At 44.3% G+C, this 18796-nt stretch overlaps 1 protein-coding gene across 1 annotated transcript in view; it reads right to left on the reverse strand.

Moving 5' to 3' along the window:
• Positions 1-3481: 3481 nt before the first annotated feature.
• NWD2 (NACHT and WD repeat domain containing 2) overlaps positions 3482-18796 on the reverse strand; it is a 183249-nt gene continuing 167934 nt past the window's right edge. Inside the window, exons 6-7 of the mRNA XM_030314056.1 lie at positions 14390-14979; positions 3482-9701 (exon numbers count right to left, since the gene is read on the reverse strand). Coding sequence (XP_030169916.1) covers positions 5769-9701; positions 14390-14979 — 4523 coding nt within the window. The 3' untranslated portion in view covers positions 3482-5768. The remainder of the gene's footprint in view (positions 9702-14389; positions 14980-18796) is intronic.

An 18796-nucleotide genomic window follows, 5' to 3' on the forward strand; every position in this document is an offset into this window, starting at 1 on the left:
TAAAAATGCAAATTTTGGGGCTCCACCCCAGACATACTGATTCTGAAATAGGTGGGGATAGGGAGAGTGAAGAAGTAACCTTTTTTTTTTTTTTTTTTAAACAAATCTTGTTTTAACAAATGATGGATGTTCTAGTTTGAGAACCACTGCACTGAGTGTGGTCAAGCAAGGGACTCAGGTACCTTCATCTATCAGGCTGGGATTCTATACAGTCAGAAGTGGTGGTGTTATTGGTTGTCTTAATTCAGTGTTACATAATTTGTCCTATTGATACACTGAGACAAAGCCCTCCCATGTGCCTATACACGAGTTGTCTGTACTCCATGCAGATCATGTAGAATGCCTCGTGGAGGAGGCCTGAGGGGATCCGTGTGAAAAACACAGGCGAAAAACCTCTGGTTTCTTGATGTCTGTAGAAGTGGAATACCATGATTCAGTTAGTATTTTAGGTGTGTTCATGTTTCCACTGGCATAGAAATCCTTCCCAACCGATGAGTCGCGAAAGATAGAAAAACCAGGGGTGCCTGGCTGGCTCGGTCGGCTAAGTGTCCGACTGTGGCTCAGGTCATGATCTCATGGTTCATAGGCTTCGTCAGGCTGTGTACTGACAGCTCAGAGCTCAGCACAGAGCCTGGAGCCTGCTTCGGATTCTGTCTCTGTCTCTCTCTGCCCCTCCCCTGTTCACGCTCTGTCTCTCTCCCTCTCTCTCTCAAAAATAAAAAAAATTCAAAAAATTTTAAAGAAAAAGAAGGAAAAACTGATTTGAGTGGACTTGTCAATATAGTTCTAAATTTGTCAGTATTGTTCTAAAAAAAACCCCAGAATTTAAAAAAGTTTATGGTATTGGCTTACGTTATAACCCAGAACAGCACCATATTATGCATTTTAGACTTTTGGGAAAGAGGTCACGGTTGGATTCTTTCCCTTTAGCTCTAGTGTCTCCACTGGGTGGAGAGCACTTTTCCAGTTGCCTGCATGGATGTCCTTACTTTTGAACTCTCTAGGTCCACCTTTATTTTAGTATTTCCTTCATTTTCGTCTCCTAACCTATTCATTTTACATCTGTAATTCTACTGTCCACCCAGTTTCAGTTGGAGCTGGAATTATGTGTGTTCTCCATTGTCCGTCACATAGCTCTGTCAGTTAAGCCCTGAAATCATGCCTCCTCTTAGCGTCCTCACTGCTGCTGTCCTAAGATCGAGATCTACTTTCTGCCAGATTATTGCAGTAGTTTCTTTACTGGTCCCCAGTTTCTGGTCTCTTCCATCTCTGATACACCTGACATCGTACTGCCTGAGTCATTCTAAAATACCATTTCATCCAGGCCTATCCCTGTCTCAGAACCTTTTCCACAATTCCCTATGAGCTACAGAATAAAGTTCAATTTCGTGGATGTATGTTTTTATTTAAATAAGCTCTGTGCCCAACATGGGGCTTGAACTCCCAACCCCAAGATTAAGAGTTGCATGCCCTACCCAATGAGCCAGCCAGGCACCTCCAGAGTAAAGTTTAAAAAGCCAACGTAGCATCTGAAGTCACCCACAGTATATGTTGACTCTTCCTGTCTTCCTTTTTTGGCTCACACAGATTCCCTCCCCTGAAATGTCTTTTCAACATTCTGACAGCTAAGTCCTGTTTATCCTTCAAGCCTCCGCTGTCACCTCCTTTCAGCCATCCTTTTTGAATCCCAGTTCAAGTTCATTGCTCCTCTGCAATGTGTTCTCAACACCTGCCATTCACTTTATCACAGTCTGTCTTACATCTAATTTAGTTGTGTCTCCTTTAGATTGTAGGATTCTGGAGGGCAGGGGTTGTGCAGGACTCATTTTCAAATCATCCTGGGGCATAAGCATAATGTCTTGGACAAAGCAAACACACAATATTTGTTGTGTCCTTGACCCTGGGAAAGAAGACGCTTAAGTTTGTTGAACAGCAAACTGCATGAAATGCTTTTATGAAAATGATAGCCAACTCCTGTACATTTTCTCAAAACTGAAAGAACAGGTGTAATCTTCAACCTAAAGGATTTAGATCAGAATCCAAGAAGGAATTCCCACCATGGGTAGTGGAATTAGGGAGAGTTTTTGAAGGGGGAAATTTTTTTTTAATGTTTACTTATTTATTTTGAGAGAGAGAGAGACCACAAGCAGGGGAGAGGCAGAGAGAGAGAGTGAGAGAGAGAATCCCAAGTGGGCTCCATGCTCCGCACAGAGCCTGACGTGGGGCTCGATCTCACAAACCACAAGACCACCACCTGAGCAGAAATCAAGAGTGGGATGCTTAACTGACTGAGCCACCCAGGTGCCCCTCGAGGCGGCTAAAATCTAAACAGAAATGTCTAAGCTACATGAAGATGAAACCCAATAGGTAATTTCTTCAATTTTTCCCCTAATGCCTTGATTTTAAGTTTCTCTAAGAATGATTGTTTCATGAAACTAGGCACAGAGTTTTATCTGATTATTCCCTACTTATCACCACTTAAGCTCATCATTGCTAACTTGTTTGAAAAATTTTTGTGTGTGTCTGTGTGTGTGCGAGAGGGGATTCTCAGTTCCAAGAGGCAAGAAACGGAAAAAGGTGCATTTGGGAAGGCTCCCCCTTGGTCCCGCCCTCTCACCTGGAGGCAGTTTATGAGTGGGACAACTCCTTAGTTATCCTTCTTCCCACCTCTGCCCCAGGCCCCAGGAGGAAGCACACTGTCCTTGCACTTGCCCATAGAATCTTTTTGTTTTTCTGTTAAGACTGTGAAATCTTAGAAGGCACAGGCTACTTTACTAACCTTTGCAAAATGCCATGACCAAATAACTATTTGCTGAATGAGTACATCAACAATTGTGGTATACCTGAAAGTCCTGGGAGTTTTCAGAAACTTTCAGTGACCTTCAGAGCCTAGCCTGGTCTCTAATCTGCAGGTCAGAAAGTATGTTATAGGTCATAATCCATAAGTGCCTACTGGATACTCAATGCTATACTTTGTGTGCTTTGGAAAAGTAAACATTGATGTTATATTGACATCCTATTCAGCTATTCCCCCTGGATCTCTGTTTCTAGGTTTTTACATCTGTGAATTTAGAATAGTAACTCTACCTACATCATAAGACCATTGTGGAGATGGCTTAGTACATACCAAGCTCCAAAAATAGCATCTGGTATACAGTAACCATGAAAAATTACTACTGGGGGCGCCTGGGTGCCTCAGTCGGTTAAGCGTCTGACTTTGGCTCAGGTCATGATCTCGCGGGTCGTGAGTTCGAGCCCCAAGTCGGGCTCAGAGTCGAGCCCCAAGTCTGTGCTGACAGCTCAGAGCCTGGAGCCTGCTTCAGATTCTGTGTCTCCCTCTCTCTCTGCCCCCCCCCCCCACCTGCACTCTCTCTCTTGCTCTCTCTCACTCTCAAAAATAAATACACATAAAAAAAAGTTTAAAAAAATTATTGACAGTCTCTACCCTTGCCAAAGTTGGGGAAGAAAAACTCCACACAAATCTAAGTAGTTTCTCTTTTTATTCATACAAACAATACATACACAAGACTGTACATCGTTTGAAGACCGCAGTAATTTTCTAGTGTAACAACTCTGTAATAAAATTTAACTAAATGTAACATTTATGAAAATATAAATCTCTGATTGGGTAATTCTTCCCAACAATACAAAGTTTACATAAAAACATTCAATATGAGCTATCAGTTGCAAACAAGGTAGGAAAAATCATTCAAGTCACTTGTTAAACTCTATTGGCTGTTACATAGAATATTCACACACTACATTTAATCCATCTAGGCATTTAATTCTTAGAAATGTGTGGCATGGCGGTCCAACTGATCATGACAGGAATAGGAATGTGTTGCCTCAGAAGGCAATTGACTCATATAATCAACTTCAGGTGATTTCTACGTGGACTGGGCCTTCTCTGGGCTACCCCCTTTCTGGCTGCTAGCTAGACCGGGAGGAATATACTGAAAAAAAGTCTTTCACCACGGAGTAGGGTGTTTATATCTGAATCCCATCTCTGTATGCTTATGTGTCAAACTGCTTTCCAAAGTGAAATGCAATGAGCTTGGATTCCCTGTGGATCAGATCACTGCTTCTCCCACTAGCAAAAACAGTCAAGACGTCCCTACCTTTTTTTCTCACACTGGTCCTCACCATTCCTTATATAACGACTAGAGCAGAAGCTATCACTACCTTTGTTTTGCCGTTTACAAAAACAGTATAGCAGAGAGGCTAAAGATCTGTCTAGGCATACTCGGCGAGTTCCTGGTAGAGCTGGGCTGACAGCGCATCGTTTCCTTGGCCATTATCCTGCTGACACGCGTCACTGCTGTCACTTCCGAGCCAAACCAGACCCCCGCTACTGACAGACACCCTTCGCACAGTCATCCGAGGACATGCCACGTGGAGGATATGGAAGGAAGAAAATCACTTTCCCTCTTTGGAGACGTGATTATTTTCTTTTAAATAAGTGAAGTCGTGTTTAAAAAGTGTTTGATACCATTTCACAGCTTCTGCTTTGAATGGGTGCGATTATAAAAGAGCCCCAAAGAGCCCTTGAGCAGAAAAAGGCTGACAGAGGGAGAAGCATACATAGAGTGTGGGGAAGTAAGAAAGTGATTACAAACAGGGACAATCAGGAACTTTTGGACACCCTTAAGATTTATGGAATATTTTAGCACAAAGACAGGCATATTCAGTTGTCCCCGAGTATTTGGTCATCTATCTGCGTTTTACACAGGAAAGAGGAGGAGTAAGAATAAGGCAAATGTCATCAGTGTTTCATAAGACGGCGTGTCGAGAAAGCTTTCTTTCTGGTAGGATTTACTGCAGGGATTTAGGAACTAGTGTATGCTTCCATAGGACTAACCGAGCAGCACAGGCTTGTGTTAGTACAAGGATGGAAATGAACAGATGTCTTGACCCAATCTGTGATGCCCTCTCTGTAATTCCTCTTTACATCTGGCACAAATAGGCATTCCAAAAAGACACGAGAAGATGGCACGTCCTTATTCAATGTGTTCTCTTGCAGCCCAGGAAGTCGTTTAAAAATCGTCATGTTCCGTGACAGGGAAGCCCTTGCGTGCAACTGTCCCAGCTGTGTCTTAACGAAGACCGACTCTGCGTGTTGGGTAGCCCTAGGATAGTGGTTAACTTAGTGCTCGTGCTCAGTACAATTTGTGGCCCCACGTTTCACGGCCTTTCCCTTGGGACACTGGGAGTACACTGGGGGCGTTTTGTTACGTTATTTTGCACCTCTGAGCTCCCATCCACAGACTGGGTTTACACAGTTGTCAGGCTGGTAAAATGTAAGGAGAGATTAAGGCTCTGTTTACTTACAGCCACACAATCGTTGACGGTCACAGCTCCCAACGATTTCTGTAGAACTAACCCCAGTCCGAGCAGTCTGTTTATAGTTCTAGCCTCTGTCATCTGAACTCGTGGTGTGGGTTCTGCGGCTGCTTCCCGCACAGCTGATTTAAAAAATATTCCCCTGACTTTCAGTTGATGTAGCTGATTAAACACCATTTTGAGACATTCTCGGTCAAGACTTCATTCCCGGATTAATTTTGACACCCCCCCCCCAAAAAAAAAAGAAGAGCAAATTCCAAACCAGTTCCACATTTCTGTGCCTTTGTCAAGCACGTCAACACCAGAACTTCAGTATCTGTCCTGTCTTTCAAGAAATGAGTAGTTTATCATTTGGGATACAGAAGATACTTTTTTCCCCCCTTTTGTATGTGTATCGTTCATGTCTGCTGAGCAGGAAAAGCGTTGTGTCAGTTGTCGGGGGCATAGCTGTGGCCCCTGGATTCCAGGGCGGAGCACCCGCGGTCACAGCAGGGATTGTGTTTCTTGGAGGGTGTCGCCTCATTGGGCTCAGTGGAGTCGCTCACCGTGATGGGACTGTCTCTGGCAAAGACCTCAGTAGACTCTCTCCATAAGCAATCCACAGACACTTTGAAACAGTAACTGCTACACTTTGGCCGGGAGGCCTGTGTCGCGTTGTTGAAAATCTGCCTGCTATTTGACGTGGCGATCTTGATTTTCAGTGCAGCATCCACACGGTCGACCACTGTGTATATCCCTATACTGCCATCATCAAAACCCACTATGATGTTCAGGTGCCTCTGTGAGAGGGCGAGAAAAGTTGGCGTTTTGTAAAGGGAACAAGCACCGATAATTTTGCCGTCAGCCAGCCTCATTACAATCAAACTGGATATCACGCCGTTCTCGTCCTCTTCCTCCCCGTTTCGGAAACAAATGTATACCAGGTAGCGACCATCTCGAGACAGCCTTTGCCGCCAGATGACCCCAGAGGCGTGAACCACCCGTAACTTACCGCTGTGTAAATCCAGGACGTTGATATTGTCGTCTCCCCTGGATATAATGCCTAGCTTTCCGTTGGGAGAAATTTCGAAATCCTCCAGATTCTTCAAGAAGTTGTTGGGAAGCTGCACACGGCGACAGATCACCTCATCGGTCAGACTCCAGATATTCACGGTCTCGGCCGATGTGATAAACACAATGATGTCAGGACAGTCAGGGATCAATTTAAAACTTACAATGGTCGTGCCGTCTTCACAACAAAATTTCTTGGTGATGCTTCCGGTCCAGAGACTGACTGCCAGCACTTTGCTTTTGGTCATTCCCACCACGAAGGTATTCGCTGAGGTGATAAAGGCATTCTGCAAAGTGGTCAAAATGTTGCAGACCCTGTGGCCTGTGGCCAGTCTCCAAACCCTGGAGGCATTTTCCTCACACAGAGAGACCACAAACTGGTCATTGTGTGTAATTAGCAGCTGAGATATTCTCTGCCCGTTAATTCGGAAGAGGTTTTCGCCACTGCTGGTGTGCCAGACATACTGGCTGCTTTTGTCATCTGAGGTCACCATTACATCTCCAGAGGATGTCAACACGCAGTGTTCGACTATTCCTTCATGCTTAAACACTGCTTCAAGGAACCCACTGCTGAAATTCCACTTATGGACACAATCAGAGCCATCGAGGGAATAAATGATTTCCCCTCTAGCAGGTAACACCAGGCTTTGGATGGGCTTCCCAGTCTTATCTATGTTGGACATAGCCGTGATTATATCTATATCCCAGATGGAAAGAACACCACTGGTTGATAAAGATAGCAGCATGTTGTGGTGACTAGATTTCACCAACTTGACGATGGTCCCTGAGATTTCCTGTAAGCTTGCCATACATTGTCCCGTGTCCCGCCTCCAAAAAAACACAGCTGAGGTATTTTCCATGGTCGCGATGATGCAGTCTCCATTCTTGGACAGCACAGCAGATATAAAGCGTTCATTGTGCTTAGCTCTGAACTTTTCAGCCACCTTCCACATGCCAGTATCTAAGAGCTCGATGCTGAGGGCTTTACAGATCAGAATTGCGTTTTGGTCCTCTGAAAGTTCAATGCTGACCACCTCGCTGTCTTCTCTTCTGCAGTCAAAGTCGTCAGTCAGCTGGGGACTGGAAATGTCCTCAGTATTCCAAACAGAAAGGCTTCCCTCACTATCTACCATTACCATTTCTTGAGCTGTGTCCAAGATAAGAAGAAACTTCACAAACCCACCCGAAAATTCAGATGTCACTGTACATAACTTTTCTCCACTCCCTAAATGAAATATGGTAGTGGTGTTCAGGTACTGTCCACAGAAAGCATACATGCCATCCAGAGAGCACTGGACACAGGTCACTTCGTACCAGCAGTGGAACTGGTAAAGGGGCCATCCGTAGAGCAGATCGATGACAGTGACATCTTTGCTGGCTTCAAGCCATGCAAGGGCGTGGTTGACCGACAGGGTAAATCCATTGATGTAGGTGGAGCCGCTTCCGTGCTTGGTCCCTTTGATTTCCACTTCAGACAGAAGACAAGAATTCACATTGTCATAAACCAACAAGGTGTTATTTGTCGTAGCCACCACAAGATACTTCTCGTCACTGGTGAGTTTCATGCCCAGGATGACAGACTGGGCTGTGGTGATTTGCCTGAGCAGCTGACGAGTTTCCACATCCCACGTGCTGATGGAACCATTTTCTAAAGCTGCAAGGACAGTACTCGGGTTACAGGTGGGCAGAATCTCGGTGACATGCAAGTGACTAGATGACAAAGGAAGACGCTCCGGGCTATATGTCACGTCCATGGATGAATGTAACGGCACAATGGAGCAATATTTGGGCCCGTCTTTGTCACATTCTAAAAGGAGGTGTCTAAGTTTGGGCAGGGAACTCACGACAGGCAGCAGTCTTTGCTGAAGCTCTGCTGAAAGGGAGCCCGGAAATGCAGTGACCTTGTTTTTGATGCCACGGAGAGTGCTTGCCAGGAACTTCAGCTCCTTCTCTTGAGAGTAGGTGTAAGCCAGCTCGATGTCTGAAAGCACTTTGTCGAACTGGCCGATTTTGATCATGGTGTAAAGCCAGCTGAAGTTCATGATGATTCCGTAAAGCAGGTCTTCGGTTTTTCCACACCTTGTCAGGTGGTGCAAGAGCTCAGACATTTTCCGATGATTGACGAAAAAGATGTCCGGCTCCAGGGGATTACACTGGAAAACCCAGGGCTGGTCTGGAGCCTGTCTGTCAAAGGAGGCCTGTTCCATGAAGTGCTTTTCTTCCTCCAGCAGGCTTCTGCTGTCCAAGTCAAGGCAGCCATTCAAGTAGGGGTCTTCGAGGCAGAAAGCTTTCCTCCTGCCCCCTGACCAGACTCCCAGGAAGTAGTCTGCCAGGATGGTGTGCATTTCACGCAGGTCACTGTCGTCCTGCAGATACAACTTCTGGGCTATGAGCTGCAGGTGTCTGTTGGCCCAGACCAGGAGTGTGACGTTCTTCACGTGTCTTTCTATCAAGTATCCGCTGAGACCCTCCTTGAGCCTCGCAATGTACAGATAAGGTACTCTTAGGGGATTGCTGGGCCTAGCGTTCTCATTGAGCTCATTCATGACACTGTTGTCTAGGGCCAACACATCCTCCAGTTCCATTTCACTCAAACCCATTTTGGCCATGGTGATGTAACCAAGAGCCCTAGAGACCAGTTTCTGACCACACTTCTTTTCCAAGGACCAGAATAGCTGCTCAATACTTTCATGAACGGTGACACAGAGGGAGGATTCGTCGACGTCTTTATGAGATCTCCAATGCCTCACCTCCCTGAAGGTCAGGTTCACAAACATGGGCAGCGTGCACTTGGAGAATGCGTTGTTCACATAAATCTGCTGGCCTGATGTGACCTTCCTTTTGACCCGCAGCAGCTGGTGTTTGAGGACCTGGCTGCACATCTTCCTGTCCCGGGGAATCAGCTCGATGTAGTTGGCTTCTTCGTGGATAAGGCACCTCAGTTTCTGTAAGATTCCATGTCTATTGGGCAGTGTGGACAGGACTATTCGAACAAAGCGGGGAAGGTGAGCTGGGAGCCACCAAAGCTTCCTGGCCTCATCACCCTCTGAGAGCTGCTCTAGGGCATCGAATATTATTACTAGAGGTCTCTGCAATGAAGACTCATTCAAAAGGTTTATGAATAAGTCACGAAGGTCATGGATTTTCTTAGGATAGCTTTGAACCAGACACCGGTAGTTAACTGCCAATTGTTCACAAACGCTTAGAAGGAGAGTCTTAAGGTCAGTACTCATGTCTGTGGTTCCTAGAAATCTCACGACGACTACTGGGTCAGATTCTGGTCCTGTGTCTTCATGTAGCCAGCCATAAGCCTAAAACATAAAGGTAGCGTTTAGAATGGTAATATATATTCACATATATGCACACGTATAACACGTACAACAGCATTTCCTCTCTCCGGAGGTCAGACTGCTGGTAACCCTGACCATGCAGAGAGTGGCTTAGAACCAGGAAACCTTCTGAGAAGATCAAAGAGCTGTCACAAAGCTCATGCGCTAAAATCTATAGGTGAGACCCTCAGGATCACTGTACTGAAGGTAATAAAATAGTGATAAAAGTATTATTCAATCACAAGGCAGCACTTAGCTTGTATTCTAAAAGTTACAAAGTATTTCACAAACAAAATCTGCATATCCAGTATGGTCAGTTTTTCATCACTGAATCCTATTTCCTGGAATGGTTGTTGGCACACAGTAGGTGCTTAGTATTTGTTCAATGAATAGATTAAGTAGTGATTTACACATTATATTGCATCAGATATTTTCATTAATTGGGATCATGTATGGCTGATCAAATTCCTAGTTAATTAGAATGCAGTAAAAATAATACTAAGATACTGAATATAATCTTATATGATTCAGAGATACAGGGTCATCTTTATGATTATTTATCACTGTCATAAAAATCTATATAGGGGCGCCTGGGTGGCTCAGTCAGTTGGGCGGCCGGCTTCAGCTCGGGTCATGATCTCGCGGTCTGTGAGTTTGAGCCCCGTGTCAGGCTCTGTGCTAGCAGCTCGGAGCCTGGAGCCTGCTTCCGATTCTGTGTCTCCCTCCCTCTCTGCCCCTCCCTTGCTTGCTCTCTGTTTCTTTCTCAAATAATAAACGTTAAAACAAATCTATATAATGCTGGCTAAAATTTTGTTAAATTTTGCATTTTTATAACAGACAGCTTACCATATATAAACAGTCAGTTATCAGCCCTAGCATTATGTCTCTGTAGGATAGATGGATTATAGTATCATTTTACAGCAGAGTAAACTGAGGCCCAGACTGTAGAAATGACTTGCTCAGAGTTAAATGGTTACCAAGAGACAAAGCTGGAGTTATTTATTTTTTTCTCTTGAAATTGTAGAGTTAAGGAGATAACATATATAAAGGGGCTGCTAAGTTTAGTATTTCTCTGTCTGGAAAGGCAAGGACAAGAAGGGATATGATCAAAGTGTAAAACAGATTCCAAAGTCTATTTTTAGGGAAATAATGTCTTTTAGTAACCCTTGGAATTTACCGAGGATACTCCTTAGGAAACATATCTTATAAGTGAGTAAGTAAGTTTATGAAACTTGGTTCCTCAAGATACATGGTTCAAGGCACCTGGGTGGTTCAGTCGGTTAAGCATCTGACTTCAGCTCCAGGTCATGATCTCATGAGTTTGAGCCCCACACCCAGCTCTGTGGGCTGTGCAGTGATAGTGCGGAGCCTGCTTAGGATTCTCTCCCTCTCCCTCTCTCTCTGCCCCTCCCCTACTTGCGCTCTCTTTCTCTGTCTCAAAATAAATAAATAAATTTAGGGGGGAAAAAAAAGATCTAGTTCAGGTTAAGGTATGAGTAAGTTTGGAAAAAAGTATGGATGTCAGTTTCAGCATGAGCTATTCAGGAAAAGAAGCAGTTTATTGTTTAGCCCCAACCTTTGAGGTTGATATGGAGGAAGATAATCCTGCCGTCCTACTACAACTGTCCTTCAGTGGCAAATCAGAGAATGCAGTATTTTGTCCCTCCATGGATTGCTTATGATGATTATGTGCATTGTCCTCTCTCCTACTAGTCATGCGTTGTTGAGAGTATGATATCTGTAGAGAGTGCCTCTCTGATCATGAGCTTGTGTCCATGGAAATGTTAGGCATGTAGGAGATAATCTCGAGATAAACACAAGATGTCTGTCTGCATCCTGACAAGGGACATGAAGTCACAAATAGAGCACAGGTTGTCATCGGCGGGGCAGACATTGCCCAGGAGAGAGGCGAGTGGAGCAGAGGCAGTGGACGTAGAAACAGGTAAAGCTTCTTGTGGTGCCAGGGTCCTGGACTGTGAGTAGACACACTGGTGGCTGAACAAAACGTCCAGAAGAATGAGAGCTCAGAAAACCATTTCTCGGGGCACCTGGGTGGTGCAGTTGGTTTAGTGTCCAACTTTGGCTCAGGTCATGGTCTTGTGGTTCGTGGGTTCAAGTCTTGCATCGTGCTCTGTGCCGACAGCTCAGAGCCTAGAGCCTGCTTTGGATTCTGTGTCTCCTCTCTTTCTGCCCCTCCCCTACTTGCTCTCTCTCTCTCTCTCTCTCTCTCAAAAATAAATAAACATTAAAAACAAAACAAAACATTTCTCAAGTTGACCAACTCAACTGTCACCACACTCTGACCCTGGGGGGACTGTTTATCTCTACAGGCGCATCAGCACATGCTTCACAGTTCTTTACCTCCTGGGCTACAGCACGCACAGTTGCATCCCATGCACATTTAATATAGTCGAGTCCAACAACATTTGTCCCTTCAACCACCTCACCCTTCCCTCTTCCAGAGTAAAAGAGCCCTCAAGTGAACGTGAAATGGTGTACATGGTTGTTTTCTCCTTGGATTTCAGCTCCTATGTGCTCCTCGTAGCGTTGCTGTCTTGCTTGCTTGGAACAACTCTAAAGTTTGAAGGTTCACATACAAATTCGTATTCAAACATACACGCACACAAAACTTACTTTGACGCACATGGGTCTTAAATGCAAGCCCGCCACTGCTTTTGGTGTTCAATTAGAAAAGAACTATGTCATTTAACGCTAGAGGAAAAACCAGCAGCTGAGCTTGGCATAGTAAGAAATGGCAAATTAACTTTCCTAAGGGCTTTTAAAAAAAATGTTCATTTATTTTGAGAGAGAGAGATTGAGAGGGAGGGTGCGTGCGGATGAGCTGGGAGAGGGAGAAAGAGAACCCTTAGCAGGTGCCACGCTGTCAGTGGGAGCCTGACTCAGGGCTCGAGCTCATCTGAGATCATGTCCTGAGCCCAAGTCAAGAGTTGGACACTTAAACCACTGAGCCACCCAGGTGCTCCTCCTGAAGACTTTTTAAGAGTAAGCTTATGCACCTGATTTTTGCCGGCTTGCTTACTCAGGAAACTAATCTCGATATAAGTTGGAACACAACTTTCCCTGCTCTTGTCCTCAAGATGACCTGCCTGAGATTGTGTAGCATGTGACAGATGACAAGGGTGTTTTGTGAAGGTGAAGGAAGCTGTGTTCTCGGGAGAGTAACCACAGGAACGACAGTATAGGGACGCTGAAGTAATGCCAGGATAACGTAGACCATCAGGCTTGGAGAGCAAGTGCACAGGAGCTCAAAATGGAACTAGTGTTGTCCAGTTTAGACTGACATGCCAAGACAATAGACACCGCATTCCAGAGTGAGGTTCCAGACCATCATGCAAGATTTGTAAGGGACTTGTGAAAACCAGTTTTGCTGCCTTTAGTGGACTACTCACCTTCAGCCTAAAGAGGCGTTTCAAGAGGCCAAGAAAAACACTGGAGGTTAGGGTGCTGGGGGGCATATCTATGACCACTCACTCCCAAAGGGGAGGGCTGAGAGATGTCCCCACTTCTCGCCCAGGGAAAGGGGCAGTGATGAACCACTTATGGGGTGTCCCCCAGAGCTGGGGAGACAGATGTCATCAGACGCCTGAGAAATATGGAGGTTGACCGACAAGACTGGCTAGCTGCTGGGATGGAGGAGTGATGGAGAGCTGCTGTATTGCAACTGGAGTTTCACAGGGCGAAAAGTACCTGTGTGTCCCCCATGGGTCAGATATGGGCCACTGGCAAGACTGAGTGACAGAGGATTTGGTTGGTTCTGTTTGCCCCAGGTCCTGTCCAAGGGAGCTTGCTGGGCCATGGACCTTGGCAGAAAGGTACTAGAAGTGTGGCTGCATGTCCAGGAGCCATGGAAGTGACCAGCTGGAAAAAAAATGCATCATCCTGTGTTTAGGGAACTGTAGGTAAGATGCTCAGCGAGTACAGGTCAAGGGATGTGGGAGGGAAAGGACATCCAGGAAACTAGAAAAAGGCCTCAGAAGAAATAGGAGGCAGCTTTGTAAGCACCTGCCAAGACTAGAGAGGGTGGAACCCAATATTCAGAACAGTACCGGTCACGTAAGAACTTTCTGGCCACCTTACCTTTCTTATATCCCCGAAGCTGCAACCCTATAGGAGTCACAGCCCTACAAGGGTCTAGTGCTTGAGGTTAGGGATGGAGGGGAAGAAGTACTATGTGGTGAAAGAAGGAGAAGACAATCACATCCCCACTTCCCACAGCAGGTGCCATGCTTCCAGTGAGCCCCAGCTGCGGGAGAAAAATATAAACTCAAGTTTTAATTATCACCTTAGAGTGGACATATTTAATTTCTGAACTGAGAATGACTCAGTGTCCAGAGTGACTGGAGGGCTTGTCTGTGGTGATAGAACTGAGAGGAGCTGTGAGATCTGCCCTGGTTTCCATCCAAATGGGAATGAGCCCCACAACATGAGTTTGACCAAAGAGAGAAAAAAATGAAGCTGTTGTCTAACTGCACCCGATGTGCCTTATTCTTTCACTCTGACTGTTACACCAGCATAAGAGAGACACTGAAGTATCCATTCCACAGAGACGAATAAAAATTCACAGAAAATGGAAATGACCCTGATCAACTTATCTTCTCTGCAAAGTAAAAGATTGTTACAAACAAGCAGGTGAAGGAATAGGCTTTTACCTTCTTTGCCACCTCAGCCAGCAGGAGGGTCTTCCCAGTACATGGTCCGCCGTAAATGACGAGAGGGTTGATGTGCCCAGTTTTGCTCGGAAGAACATACTTATGCACTATGTTGAGAGACTCACATTTGTACTCATAGAAGGAGGCGTATGTCTTACATAATGACGAATGCTGGAGGATTTCATCGTAGAGCGTGTCAGTTTCGGTGTCAAAATTCTGTTGAACGGTTGCCTGAATTATATCGATCATGTCCTCATAAAATTGCTTACCGAGTCCTTCTATGTAATGATTTTCTATTTCTTGGGAATATCCCAGTTTCATGTCGCAATGAGTAACCGACGTGTACACTCTCAGATTAGATGACGCAACAATAGTAGGAATAAATTCATCCCTGAGTTTTATCAGCTTCTCTTGGGCTTCTGCGTCCCGCATAATCCTTGGTTCTGCTCCAGTTATATCCATGTACTTTCCCATCTCTGGGATTTTCACAAAACGTTCAATGTTAGCAATTTTACGAATGTAGCAGACACACTTCTTTAGGAATGCTGGAGTTTGCTTTCCTAGAGCAAAGTCAAACTCGTCCTCTATCGCTGAAAGAAAACATGGCACGGGGTTTATTGTCTAGAGCAAAGGAGCGGTGGGCCTGCACCCCCAGTACTTATCTCTCTAGTCGCTGGGGGAGACTGTTTAGCTTGCAGTGTGGAGCAGAGTTGTCTGTAGATTACTCTCTTGACTCCTTAATTTCCTATCTGCCTTTTCCTAAACAGCTGGGAACCTAGGGGCGCCTAGGGAGTTCAAGCCCTGCATCGGGCTCTGCGCTGGCAGTGTGGAGCCTGCTTCAGCTCCTTTCTCTCCCTCTCTTTGCCCCTCCCCCTTGCATGCACACACATGTGCATGTGCTCTCTCTCTCTCTCTCTCTCAAAAATAAGTAAATAAATAACCCTGGGGAAAAAAAAAAACCAAACCAGCCAGGAAACCGGGACACTGTGGGTTTTGCTTAAAATTATTTAATTGCCTTCCCAGAGAAGTTGAACATAAGCATGAAAAAGAAAGGGTACCAAGTTTATGGTTGATTCTTTTAAGTTCCTGTTCAGCCTCTCTGACCTCAGGGGTTCTAATAGCGAAGAGCAGGGACCTGCTGGAGCCAGGCAGGAATGAGGAAGAGGCCAAATGACACATCCAGTTTCCTTTTTGCTTGTCAGTGTCTCCTTTACAATGTGGCTTCACCATTGTGTTTGGGGTGCATTGTACCCCAGACAGGTATGTGTAAATACTAGTATAAGAGCATGTTCAGAATATAATCATGTTCTGATTATTGATCAATATGAATTACCCACATCACTGTAAATTCCATTATATCCATTGGTGCAGGTACAGAAAAGGGACTTAGTGTGTACATTTATTTATTTGAAAATAAGCCGGGTTATGGCTTACAATACGCTTACAAGTAAATACACATTATAAATCACTGAGGCCACATAGCAACATTTAAAACTGGAGCATTAGTAACAAAAACATCACTTGTGCATGATCTTAGGGAGGAAAAATAAAAAGAAATGAAATAATTAAACCAATGGCAATGAACTTTGAGGCAAGTAATCTTTTAAAACTGGCTCCCTCCCCACCCTCCTCTGCTTTCCTTCATCCAGTTGGTCTTAACTGAGTGTCTACTATGTGCCAGGTGTGCTGCTAGCTGCTCAGGATACAGTGCTGAGAGAAAATAGACAATGCTGAGAGAAAAAGCCATTATGGCGTTTACAGTCTAGTAGAGGTTGGTGGACTTGAATCATTGAATCCCACAAAGAAATGTTTTATGACTTTTTTAGTCTTGTGAAGGAGAATAATATGGTACAATAAGAGCAAACCATTAGGAGGGCTACCCTACTTAGAGAGTCAGGGAAGCCTTCCTTAAGGAGGTGACTACCAGGCTATGATCTGATGGAAGAATTGGGGTTTGGGGTGGGCCATGAATATGCAGGGTGCGGGTGGCCAGAAACTGACAATATTCTGGGATGCCTTGGTGGCTCAGTCGATTAAGCACCTGACTTTGGCTCAGGTCATGATCTCTCACAGTTCATGAGTTTGAGCCCTGCATCAGGCTCTGCACTGACAGTGTGGAGACTGCTTGGGATTCTCCCTCTGTCCCTCTCCCACTCATGCTTTCTCTCTCTTTCAAAATAGAGAAACTTAAAAAAAAAAAAAAGAAACAAAACATTTCAATGTGCTTGCTGGCCACAACTCCAACATCAAACAAAACCCAGAACATACATGTGTTCTATACAGTAACTATGAAGGAAGTCGGGAACTGTATTTTTAAGTGGTGCCTTTTTGTGGAACTCTCATGATAATTTTTTCAGTAATGATAGCAAGCAATCAGAAGCGATGACTCAAGTAAAAAAGATATGTTTATAGCCAGCAGTGTGGAGTGAGCCATGCTATGGTCCTCAGTACATAATACAAAGGGTTTTGATCAAGGAAGTTGGTTAACGAGGCCTGTTAAAGGACCTTATACAATCTACATCTACTCTTCTTTTTATGGGAGTAAGAACTTACTGTAATGTAGATGAGGGAGGCTGTAAGAAACCTACAGAAGGAGCCTTTGGCTCCTCTTTTCCGGCCATCTGTGTAACATGCCGGGGGGCACCCTGGATCAAGCAGGTGCTACCTTCTGTGCGTCACGAGGAGGAAGGAGATGTCAACCTATAGCACGTATACCTAACAGATAATAACCAGAGATATGCACTGTTGCCTCTGAGGCCCAGAAAACAAATCAACTGTAACCTGACATTGTTATCATTCCTATGGAAAGAATGTTTCAATCAGGAGTGTTGATTATAAAGGGATTGTAAGAAGAGATAGAGACAAACCAAGTTGGTAGAACCCATCTAAGCTTGGCTCGGGGGGGGGGGGGGGGGGGAAGAGGCTGTACATAACAATGCATGGTTGATGGTATAGACTTACTAAATATACCTGAATAAGTGAGTCACATGAGACAAAGAAAACTCCATAGATATATTTCTAGAAACCAAGTGTATTCTTGTGATTTGGGGGGACTTTTATTAATAATTACTGATATTTATTTGCCTATAAATATTATAAATTTCCCCAGAAAATTCTTCCCGGAACACCATATTTGTTTTCTGTCTTTGCATTTTTCTAAATATCCTAAAGTTTAACTGGCCACAGCACCTGATGAAGATAACGTTAGGAGAGTTCCAGCCCTGGCAACTGTCATTCACGAGATATAAATCCCTAAAACTACTGTCCCTGAGACACTCAGTTTTAATGTTCATAGTTGGACACTGTGTTGGGGTCTAGTTTATCTCTCTTCCTCTGCTGTTATTTTATGAAGGAGAAAGTGGGAGTGTGAAAAATTACATTCAGATATAAAGAGTTCACCTTCCCAGATGCTGCCAAGTATTCATATTCCAACATTTCTGAAAATGTTAATCTACTATATCCCCTTCAAAAAACTGATACTTCCCCGGCCATTCTTATTTGTGTAGACATGGTCTTAAAATGAGCTTGAAATGTAAAATAAATAAAATTGTTAGAAGCATGCATATCTTTAAGAGATGTACTCCAAGCAGAGAACAGTCCACAAGGAGTGTTTGTACTACATAGTATGAATATGAAGTTATTCATCTTCCTATGGTTGGCCACATGGACAGAGTTCTCTAGAGAAAATTAGGAGACAGTTTTTGCTGGTGAAATACTTGAACTGTATGATCCTAAATAAGAGGAAGCCTTCCCCAAATTGGCATCTCTTACATCACGAATAGGAAGGCTTTTGCTCTGGGCATTTTCTTCCATTACAGCACATTTTTAGGACCAGGTTTTGTTCTTGATAAACATGAAGAACTGGAGCCTCAAAATCGGATCAAAAAGATCCCAGAGGAACAAGGATATTTGTCAATCTGTGTATTCTAAAGATAGTACTTATTCTGGCCAATTTAAATATTTTCAGAGAGACCTAAAATCAGACCTAATTTTTGATAGCTTCCAGAGAATGCATTTCTCAAAAATACTTATAATTTCCCTAAGCTTGAAATACACATATACAGAGAGAATGGTTTCAAGTGCCTTTTAGGTTTTCATAGATTCTTTGTCATGTCATTCACAAAACCAACCTGCAAATGCATCTGCCGTTGCTTTTTCCTCAATAATTCTTCATTATCAGTTTTAAAAATAAATGTTCTATATCTGATTATTTTTACCCAGTTGTGTTTGTCCCCTGGAAACTACAGCTGACATATTCCTTCAGATCTGTGGCTTCCTGCACATCCTTTAAAAATAAAGTCTCCTGGGGCGCCTGGGTGGCTCAGTCGGTTAAGCGTCCAACTTCGGCTCAGGTCATGATCTCACGGTTCGCATGTTCAAGCCCCACATCGGGCTCTGTGCTGACAG

The sequence above is a fragment of the Lynx canadensis genome, chromosome B1 (assembly GCF_007474595.2).
Source record: "Lynx canadensis isolate LIC74 chromosome B1, mLynCan4.pri.v2, whole genome shotgun sequence".
Lineage (NCBI taxonomy): Eukaryota > Metazoa > Chordata > Mammalia > Carnivora > Felidae > Lynx > Lynx canadensis.